At 32.9% G+C, this 10,965-nt stretch overlaps 2 protein-coding genes across 2 annotated transcripts; both read right to left on the bottom strand.

Annotated features, from left to right (window-relative positions):
- Nucleotides 1-672: 672 nt before the first annotated feature.
- On the bottom strand, nucleotides 673-1,899 carry LOC124455893. The gene is made up of 4 exons (XM_047006503.1): nucleotides 1,683-1,899; nucleotides 1,357-1,409; nucleotides 975-1,056; nucleotides 673-804 (listed from the first exon to the last, which is right to left on the bottom strand). Exons 1-4 carry the CDS (start codon nucleotides 1,779-1,781, stop codon nucleotides 673-675), a joined length of 366 nt encoding a protein of 121 aa, XP_046862459.1. The 5' UTR covers nucleotides 1,782-1,899.
- A 1,896-nt stretch (nucleotides 1,900-3,795) lies between these two features.
- On the bottom strand, nucleotides 3,796-10,069 carry LOC124455420 (ryncolin-1-like). The gene is given in 5 exon segments (XM_047006067.1): nucleotides 3,796-4,283; nucleotides 6,861-6,921; nucleotides 6,923-7,239; nucleotides 8,614-8,792; nucleotides 9,602-10,069. Coding segments are annotated over 3 exon segments (549 nt in total). The 5' UTR covers nucleotides 7,142-7,239; nucleotides 8,614-8,792; nucleotides 9,602-10,069; the 3' UTR covers nucleotides 3,796-4,014.
- Between the last annotated feature and the right edge of the window lie 896 nt (nucleotides 10,070-10,965).

Raw genomic sequence — 10,965 nt, 5'->3', positions numbered from 1 at the left:
TTGTCCCTTTATTTCAAAATTGACACAGCAAAAGAAATTATAACCCGACGATTGTTGTCCATAGCCCACCTAATCAAAGATCACCATATTGATAATTTGAAACAATTATTTAATGAGACAATTGCTTAAATTGTCCAACAAAGTGAAGATCATATCTTCATTCAATTTCAAACACGCACTTCATACAAACAATCTTTAATATTGATAATTACGTAAACCTGACAGTTTACACAATCAAGACATAGACCATGTATAAACATGATAAATTGAAGGAAAGAAAAATTGGCTGTTTGTAATTTTGATTTTAAATCCACGTAGCTACTACGTATGTATCAGGGCCCATGGACCTGCATGAAGCATAGACCCACTTTTCTCAGGGCGAAGCCTGCCCAATCTTTTACTCTTACGATGCAAATTTTCAGCAAAATTGTTAATAATTTCTTTAGAAAATCAAATCCATTCATTGTTTTTCCAGTGATTGAATACAAAAATATTTGCAATGTAAAATAGCTGGCTTTGGCATTGCTTTTCATTGACTACAAATAAAGTTTGTTTTCAAACTATTCACTCCCTCCCTTTCCAGAATACTTTTGAATAGGCTTCAAAGTCCTTCATCATGCACATTACTTCTCCTCTTTGTTATTAGACTTATATAATCATCAACAAAATCATCTACTTCATCCTGATCAGCAAACTTAAGGCAGCAGCCATGGTTTGGAACACAAAACTATTCCTCGCCAACTTTTTATGAGTTAGACTAAAGCAAGCATCCATGGAATGAATGGCCACACCTAACTCACCAGTCTAAAGCAAACAAAGCTCTTTAATAAAATGAAACGAATTTTATGCTAAACATGTAACACTTCATATTTCACAACAACTTTAAATGTTCTGATAATATATGTGACAAAAAAACATATAATTTAAGATAGTTCACAAAGCAAACAGTAGAAAAAAAGAAATCAAATACTGACTTGTGGGCAAAGAGGGCAATTTCTATAATCAATCAGGTCTTTCTGTATGAACTTTAATGATCTGACTTGGTGTTTGAAAGATCTGAAAAAAAAATAAAATTCTTAAATGATATAATATATACAGTCAAACCTCTTGTATCAAATGACCCTGTACTAAGCAGATACTGTGTAAAATCCAAAACTTAATCTCATATAACTAATAATGATGAAAGTATAATGATGAAACCTCAATCAAGCTGACACTTTCATTAAGCTGACACTAGTCTGTTGTCCAATGGTGTGTACTTAAAACAGGCTAGACTGTACTAATCTACACATATAATCTAACTATTAGGTCTACAATAACTGTAAATAGACTTTTGTTTTATAACATATAACATACCTGTTATATTCATCGAATGATCCATTGTTTAACACATTATATATGTTTTTGACCTTAAAAAGAATAAAATGAGCACCTAGTAAACTTGTGCATTTGTTTCAAAAATAAAATAAGGTTAAATACACAAAGTCATAACAGCAAAGGAAACTTCATGTACAATTTGAATGTGCTCTTATCTTATTTGAGGCAAATACGCATTACTTATGTTGTTTGTAAATAACAGTGATTCAATAAAATTTTTTGCAAAGTACAACCCCTCTATTTCCACTATTTGATGGGTAGACTATCACATGGGTACACAATTCAGGTTTATGAGAAATACATACCAGTCTATGTAGCATTTCAGGATATTCAACTTCAACAGTGCTGCAAAATTTGTGCAAGGATACATGGCTCTCGAGCAAGAATTTTTCAGCAAAATCCATGAAGTCAAAGTGAAATGCAATTTTGGGTTTAGAAGATGAGCCTGGCCACAGCTGGAGTTTAATTAGTTTTTCCACATCCTTAATACACTGACAGAATTCAACAATTTTTAAATGCTGCCGACCTAAATTTTGTATGAGAATAAAAATTGGATTAATTGATATGCAAATAATTAAAATAGAAATTATTGGCCTAAATATTAATACTTAACAGTATTACTAACATATACACATTTACATGTAGTCAAAGTCAAAATAACTGTCATTGTTGCCATACTGTACCTTTTCCATCCACATATTATAGTATGTGATTGTGTTGAAGAGCAGTTAGCATGCTGACTGTCACGTAATATACCACCATAAAGTAATGGAACAAACATTTCACAATCAGTCTAAAGAGTAGTTATTTAAGCATCAGAACATGTATACATTCCATAAGGCACCATGCACAGCATATAGCAGCATATCCTTCTTGAAAATGATTGATAGTTTTAATACAAAATACTACAGATTGTTACTTTAGAGTTAAGACATGGTTGTAAAAATTGCCAGCATTTGATGAATACTAGAGCTTAACAAGCCAAATCCAAATGTAAAAAGCAAAATATTTCATCTGAAGAATTGACTTTGGAAATAATCACCTAGAATTGCCTTCTAATAGACGAGTTAACTTGATTATGTTTTGCTGGCAGGCAAATTTTATAGGGATTCATTGTGCCGCCAGAAAGAATTAAGCTTACTTCCATATTTCAACCAAATGGAAAACATTCCTCGTTCGATGAAGGGATTCCGCACACTCAAAACAGTAGAACTGTCCGTGACCGCAATCACGACATCTAATTTCTGCTTTCTTTGCTGGTATCCCATCTTCTACACATTTTACGCAGAGTTTTCCTGGTAACATGGCACAATTTTCGATGTACGACTTTACTAAATTATTTTGCAAACACTTCCAGGATTCGTTTCATTCACTCTCCTCCTTTCATATCGAGATCCAATTCCACGTAAATTATTTGTAGCTTCGTTAAGGTTTTCTTGAAAGCCTTCAAATGTATCGATCGTACGAACTGGAAGAACAACATTAGGAGAGAGAGAAATATTTTTCCTACTAAGCAGCAGAGTATGTCTTCACAGTCAAAGAGTATGGTTTTACCCTGCGATTGCCGCTCCAACTAAGCGCCATCTTTTCTGTCTGTCTCACACTAACAGTGCCCAGAGATATTGAGGTCAGGAGAGACAAACATAGCCTTTAGATTGCACAGAAAGCAATCTAAATTGGCTATCTTCCGCATTCTAAAATTTAGAACTCTGAGTAATACCCATTTAGAATGAGCGAAACGGGTGATCATAGCGTGTTTTCCCATGTAAGACTTCTTCAAGTAAGTATTATCAAAATGCACATTAAGGAAAGCGTCGTAATGTTGATACATGTCATGCGCAATGAGAGCCACGCCCAATTTAAATGGGTGTAATATTGCTTCTACTCCAGTTTCAAAAGGTGTAATTAAGCCTCCACTCCTCCACTATCATTATTTAAAATCAAAGCTCTTATAGACATTTTCAAACGTGTCTGACACTTAAGAAATTCGGTGTGTTACTAAATTGAAAACGAAACTTTTTTACAAAACAAAAAAAAATCAAATTTATTAAGTCTGCCAAAAACCACTTAAAAACTGTGCAGTTTAAGCATGAAGAATATTTAATGTTAAATGAAAAGTAGTGAGAGCTTGAAAGAGATGTAAGAATAACCATAACACTAGAAGATGCATTTAAGCTCTCAACACATCTCTTCTTTTCAAGCTGTTTAAGGCAAACTCTGGCATTGTAGTGTTCACAATATCACCTACAATCGTCCGAAATTACATAATTACACGAATCGAAGTGAATACTTTGCATCATCACATTTCACTTTATAAAGCAGCAGTGAAGTATCGTTAACAATAAAACCTCTGTTAGGATTTGCTCATGAAGAATTATTTTAAGAAAGACGTTGTGCGTGAAAGGTATTAAAACAATATTTAAGGAAAATGATTTTTCTTAAAAATTTTGCTACAAAAAAAAACAACAAAATAATAGCTATGTTGCAAACAAACATCTAATGAAAATCTACGTAAACGAATCAAAACTAATTTCCTTGAACTAATTTCAAATTTGGACTAAAATATACTAAGAATAAGAAATATTAAGGTAAAAACAAGTCTGAAAATTGTTCTTTCCATCTTAAAGGATTACTGCCTCAGAAAAAATTACGAGGCCTTATTTTCATGGATGTAGATTTTAAGGAATAGTGATAGCCTTTCCATGCCCTCCAGTTAATACCATCAGCGTATGAAGAGTGTTTACCATGATGATAGATCCCGTTTAAATTAGAAGCATGACAGTTACTATACCACCATGCGCCTTTATAAATAACTGCACAATTTGCTGAAGCTTTATCGTTGTCAGAGTCTTTAGTAGTAAAGGCCATTCCCTTGTGGGAACTTTTAAACGAATCACCAGCTGTTCCTAAGTATTCGTTAAAACACAATGTTATTTGTTGTTTAAGTGCCTATGAATGAAATTTGAGCGACTAAGTTGTGCGGGTAAATAAGCAAAACCTAAATAGAAATTTCAATGCATAAGACTTTTGTTTATAACATCTCAAACACAATATATCTTTACACTATGTTAATAATTTACTAGTCATATAACTGCTATCTACTCCATGTGAAGTTTGGAAACATCAGTACCAAAAATTGCTTGAACAAAATATGAATAGTATTATAAGAATATTGTATTTGTGTTTTGGCTTCAAAAGAAACAAAATGTACGATTTTAAAGAACAAACAAAATCACATATTATATTCAACACATCATAACAACACTGTTGAGTTGCTTTTTGTTTCCTGCCTCGTCAGTTTGAATCATTGTTTTACAGTGATAACGAAGAGCATGACCCAAATGAAAATTGTATTTTTCGGGAGCATGTAAAGCAAAGATCATGTTGTTGGCTCATTGTAAATAATTTCATTCAAGTTAACTTATATGAAACTATTTGCCTACGTTATCCTATGAAGAAATTAACAAGTGAATGTCATCAAGTGCACTCAAGGCTACAAAAGTGTTACCTCGTTAGAAGGCACCAAGGAATACCAAAATTTAGTTTGTTTCAAGAATAAGGCATCGTTGCGATTAATAACGGGATTACACAGTTTGGTCCCTCACAAAGCAGCTTTTTAACAACTGTCACAATTGGCATAAATCTGATCTTAATTGGCTTTATGTTAAAAACACCATTTAAGAAGCTACTTCAATATAGAGTTGTATGTAAAATCACATGTCCACGATGTAGCTCGTGCTATGCTGGCCAAACAAGATGTCAGTTACTTCAGTGTAATAAGGAGCATCATAGCAAAACAAGTCCCGTGTAAATCACTTTAGTTTATGTAATGACAGTTTTAGGATGGAAAATGTATGTTAATTAGAGAGTTCGTCAAGATCTACGACTCACTTAAAGGCCAATTTCCATTTCGGTCGCTTTGCTAGCGCGTGCAGGGCATACACGTTTTAGCATGCGCTATAAACTACGTCATTGGCTTCTCTCGGACTTTGTGGACGCTTGCGCACACGCTTTAAAAATTGAAAAATTTCGACTTTCTTATCGTGGGAAGCATGGAACACATGAATGATATCAACCAATCACCAAGAGTTAAGTCGCTAAGGGAAGTCTGGCTGGTATAGTTATAAAAGCATCACCAGTGACCAGGTACCTCAGTGTTATTGTCAGTCTGTCGTCTTGTCCTATGTCTACGTGTCTTGTTTTCCAGCATGTGATGCTGGGAATAACTAAACCAAGTAGCTCTTCAAATGTACTTTGTTTCCTTGGAAACATTTGAAAATAGATTATGCTGAATAACATTGATATTCGCCTAAAGTGTGATATTCGCCATTACTTTTTCCATCTAAATAGATTTTCCTCGCCCAAAATCGTTTTCTGTATTTCTTTCGTTGCAATCGCCGTCTTAATAATTTAAGTGTCAAGAGTCTTCTATTTAAAGCTACTATCTTTGACAAGTTTTTACATTACCGCGCGCAAAATAGTTTAATGAGACTGTTTTTAAACGCGCATACGAATGCTTAAAAGTATCCGCTCCGTGTTCGCTGGCAAAATGACTGTAATGGGAATCGGCCTTAATGACTTTAGCAACATAGCAGATTAATGCCATTAAACCCTCTCTAAACACTAAAAAGGAATGTAGGACTCGTGTACTTGTTATGAAACTATATAAGATAGTAGATTATTGTAGTTTAAATTGATAATTCCAAGCTTTGTTAATTCCTATGTTAGATTTTTAAAAGGCTTGCAACTTAAATGTTAGTCATTTCTAACAAGATGGTACATGGAATACCAAAATATATCGTTTTTATACTGTTATTGGCTTTTGTATGACAAAAATTATGTGCTGCAATATTTTTACCTTGCAGATTTCTTAATGCTCAGTTTTTAATATAACATAATTTGATATCACGTGGGCTGCAAACATCCGTCAAACTTTCAAATGTTGTTCACAAGTAACTTTGCTGACGAGACTGAAATTTGCAGAGATTATTGTAAAACACCGCAGCTGCGTCAACCAATAGTTTGTCCTCAATTACCCTAACAATATTGAAACCATCCAAATGGACCAAAACTGAAGGACCAAAAACAGGGAAAAGTAAGGGTTTAAAACCAATTTTTTAAACCCTATTTTTATATGCACACCCACTTGATCACAATATTTATGTATGCATGATATGCCGTATTAATTTCTTTTTCAATCTGCTGTTTTTCACGTATCATAAAATAAACATAGGAATTTTTTCCCCCTCCCCTAACAAATATCACCCCGTCTACGTGTCTGATGCCCCTGTATGTCACTATAAATGAAGATGTATAAAGTATTGCAAATACCAGTGTTAATCATATTGAAAAGAAAAATTAGTCCTTGGACCAAATTGTTCGTTCACAACTTTTTAAGTTTGGACACATTGTCAAGTTAAGTTTACAAGTTATATTAAAAAGTGATTAAAAAAATTACTAAAGTAAATAGCAGTAATTTTTACCTGAATATGTTCCAAGGCTTAACTTGTATTTCAGTTTCTCACTTGTAACAGAGAAAAAATTCATATTCAGCATATTGTGTATTGCCTGCTGTATCCTCCATGTCAATGCGAAGTTTGTTTTGACTTAAGGACGTTAATCTGTTTATTTTATCTAATCCAAGCCAGAATTCTGTTTTCAAGTTCCCAAAGCCATTTTTGTAATCCTGCCATCCTCTATAGAAATCAATGCTACCATCAAGACGACGTTGGAAAACAGTCCAACCACCACCAGATGTCTTCATGTCGCAATATACATTGAAACTCCCTTGATCATCAGGATCAATCTGATACACACCACTTTTTCTTTCTCCTTTCTTGTAAAGCTCTGTGCAGTCTTTAACTTATTAGAAAAAAAAAACAGTAAAATTTTCAACCAATTCGTTATCTTTGAGCTTAAGTATTTTAAAATTAAAACCAACTTCAACAGAGAATTTTTTCAACAAATTATTTCTAGGTTTTGTTTATGAGAAAATATTGGAGTTGAGTTACATGGAGTAAAAAACAAAAAGATATTTAAATAATTTTCTTGCATGAAATGTTTTTAAACATATATGTTTCGAAGGTCTTGCTATTATAACAGGAAAGCAAATATTTTTCTTAGGCAGCTTTTTTTAAATGCAATGAATTTTTTAACTTTTTGAAGGAAATCCCGAATAACGACATCATTTTTTATTACAATTTTGGACATGAATATGACACAAAGTCGTTGATGTTTCGTTTTTACTACAAAAATGACGTGATATTAGTTACTAAAAAGCAACAAACGAAATATTTTTTTAGAGTTAGTACAAAGATAGTTTTTTATAGCTTTTAGACAACTGTCGAGTTCAGGGTACTTCGATTTGTTAAAAACGCATTTATAATAGGAGTTGTTTAGGGTTGCTAACGACTGGCCCTTTCCCCCCTATCCTCACCCCCCCAAAATTGGCAATTTTCGGTAAATTTAGCATATGTCTGAAATATGAAAACAACTGAATGTAGAGAAATTCGGAGAAAGAATGTTGGAGCATAGCAATTACCCCGGGAATAGCATGCATAAACATATTGTCTTTAATTTGTTTCTATTTTTAAAGATTTTTGTTGTCAATTTTCATAAACTACTTTTTGAAAACAGGTAAATGGACCGATTTATGGAATTTTGTAAAAAATCAAAAAATTCTGGAAGGTTTTTTGAAACAGAATTTCTTCCACTAGGCATTGATGGTACACGAAGATAAACTGTTGGCAATGGGTATCAACCTTGTAAACTTTAATTGGCATTGTCTGCTATATGGAGTAAAAAAGACCTTCAGAAGTTAATCTTCCGTGAAATTTTACTACCTGATGACAATGCTTATCGGACTTGTACATTACTACGCACGTATTGATGTTAGAAGTTATGATATATTCCAAGAATTAGAAAAATAATTTAGACACGTAGCTGAGAATACTTGGCATAGTGATTGGGATATGACTTATCATAAAATTGGATTTACAACTAGTCCCCGTGTCAAGAAGTCAAAGGAAAATCAGATGTTTGCCATTTTCGTTGAAATTTACATTATGAAAAAGAAAAATCTTTTGTTAAGTTTTCGTTTGCGTAACGTAACACGCAAACTATCTATTCTTCAATTTTAATAGATCTTCCATTTTTCATACATCATTTGTATCTATTTAAGACACAATTATATAATTAGTTCAATAAAAAGACAACTTAATACTTTCATTCACTTACCTTTCGTATTATTCTTACAAAACAGGCCTTAATTTAGAATGTTTAAAATTTGTTTTTGAAGTTGAAGTTGTTTCTTAATTAATGCTTTTAAATCATCATTGGTCCTTCGAGTCCTCAAAGCTCGTTTAAACATGCCCATTGGTCCGGTTTGTGGATGGTGATCATGACTAGATGCCTCTCTATAATAAGGTTTAAAAAAAGGAAGGGGAATAAAGCCAGGCAGTGCTATGGCAATTTCAATAGATTAGTGGAGGCGCATGTACGTATATGCATGTATTAAATTGATTTGAAATCTATTGTTATCAAGAATTGAAAACATTCTTACAATGAAAACAGCATCTCTCTTTCCCCCATATGTCAAACGTCTTATGTCATTGAAGCCACAAATTTAATTGCTAAACGTCTCTTATCGTTGGTTAGAGTAATAGTTGTAAGCAATTAAAAGAAATGCGTTTTTAAACACTTTAATGCCTTGTAAATAAGAAATATATTCTTGTAAATAAAAATTTGTGTATGTTAAAACCTAGAATCAAAATATGTTATGTTCTTATAACAAAGGGGAAGTAATGCTCTTTTGATTTTATTTCGGCAAAATTTCTTTCGAGTTGAACTGAAAATAGATCGATTCCTATCATTGGAAAAATAGTAAAATTAATTTTCGATGACTGATCAAAAGTGTCATAAATATTTTCCTAAATGTCATCCTAGAGAGTAGCTGCAACTAATTAAATAATTTTTGCAGCTTAAAGTATGTTTTAATAGCTTTATACTTGGATGTTGTATGTCGATGTTATTAATAAATTACTATACTTCACAATTTTCCATAGTCTATTTTCCTATGTAACTACATTTTAGTCTATGTAATTGCTTTACCTTACAATATTTAGTTAGCGAATATAGAATTTAAAGAATAATATCACGTGTTTTACTCACGCCCAACAATGGAATCATCAATAAATTTCTAATGGTGGGAATGGAATTAATTTACCTCGTCGACAGACATTGTTTCAATGCAAATGCCGTCATTAGTCAGCCCTTTAATTACTTCCCAATTTTTTGTCTTTCGAATTTTTGATCGTTTCCGTGTTGTTGCCTTACGACAACACTGTATGGGAGAGGAAGGGTTCAGTAAAAAAGATATGTTGATATCTATTCATAATTAAGCCTGTACTGGGTGCTTGAAGTTGATCGTGATTGATTTTGAGTTTAAACATGGTAAAATAACACCTCGATTGCCATCCTAAACAAGCCTATAGCATGTTTTTGAAATACTAATATAAGAGAAAATTTGGATTATAATACTTATACATTATGTCAATTGTGTCATTTCATTATGAAGAAGACCAGTTCGTTTATATGTATATGCTTATAATTGCATATTTAATATTGCATTAATATGATGAAAAACAGACACAAAAATTTATGTAGACGTGTCAGCAGTCATTTTGCCCTTTCTACTCTTAAATAATCAGCTACATTTCGCATTCAATTCATAGTCACATACGTTAAAAATTATACGCGGAACAAAATTATCGTGATTGATTGACTACAAGACACAACCGCAGCTAACTAAACAAGGGTTGTTTAAAATAGTCAATAATTTTCTGCCAAGAAAAAAACAAAGACAAAGACGTCTGGATAAACTGCTTGTGTTAGCTTCTTCCGATGAACATGGTTGATTTTTTAAATCAGGATGAATTAGGTAGCCACAAGTATGCTGCTGCTTTTAGGGCAACCGAAAAATAGGTCTTTTTTGGTCTTGTTTATACGATTTAATCGAAAATAATTTTGATCATTAAAGAACCGTCAGTTGATGTTTTCCTTTCGTTTGACGGCTTCCAGCTTGTAGGCAGAAAGAACAAATTGCTATGGTGATTTCTGTTACTTCAGCATTCAGAAAAGTGCATGATATAATGTCAGCAACCAGAGAAAACATTTAAGCTACAAATCTAGCAGTGTTTGGCATACGTTGGATTACGCTGAATGTGATTTTCGTCTCGTCGTGCCCTCGGTCATGTTTACGTTTGAGTTCAAATTGTATTGTTCAGTTTCCTTTTTAAAAGGAGAAAATACGGCAAATCGAAGCGGGGAATTTTTAAAAAAGCCAAAAGCCAAAACCAAAAACCCACACAACAAAATTTCTGCAATTTAAATCTTATGCATTGAATCTTTTCACTATGAAGAGGCAGTGTATTTTAAAAATCAGCTAAAATTTACCTGTACAGAATGGCAAACACAACAGAAACAACCAGCATAGACAAGAAATTAGAATTGGCCATGTTTCCAAGGAATTCAATTAGTTGCAAAATAACTTTACCTCGCACAAACACTTTCAGTGTTACACTAAACCCT

Source organism: Xenia sp. Carnegie-2017, unplaced genomic scaffold (genome assembly GCF_021976095.1).
Source record: "Xenia sp. Carnegie-2017 unplaced genomic scaffold, XeniaSp_v1 HiC_scaffold_4, whole genome shotgun sequence".
Lineage (NCBI taxonomy): Eukaryota > Metazoa > Cnidaria > Anthozoa > Malacalcyonacea > Xeniidae > Xenia > Xenia sp. Carnegie-2017.
The sequence above is the reverse complement of the archived record's forward strand: the minus strand, read 5'-3'. Positions and strand labels throughout refer to the sequence as shown.

What these genes read in the sequence shown, in the direction of transcription:
- LOC124455893 (XM_047006503.1), bottom strand. Translation starts at nt 1,781, where the DNA reads ATGGATTTTGCTGAAAAATTCTTGCTCGAGAGCCATGTATCCTTGCAC. An exon ending in CTGAAATGCTACATAGACTG is followed by an intron (nt 1,410 to 1,682) that starts GTATGTATTTCT and finishes ATTCTTTTTAAG; the next exon opens with GTCAAAAACATATATAATGT. An exon ending in ATTGCCCTCTTTGCCCACAA is followed by an intron (nt 805 to 974) that starts GTCAGTATTTGA and finishes TGTTTGCTTTAG; the next exon opens with ACTGGTGAGTTAGGTGTGGC.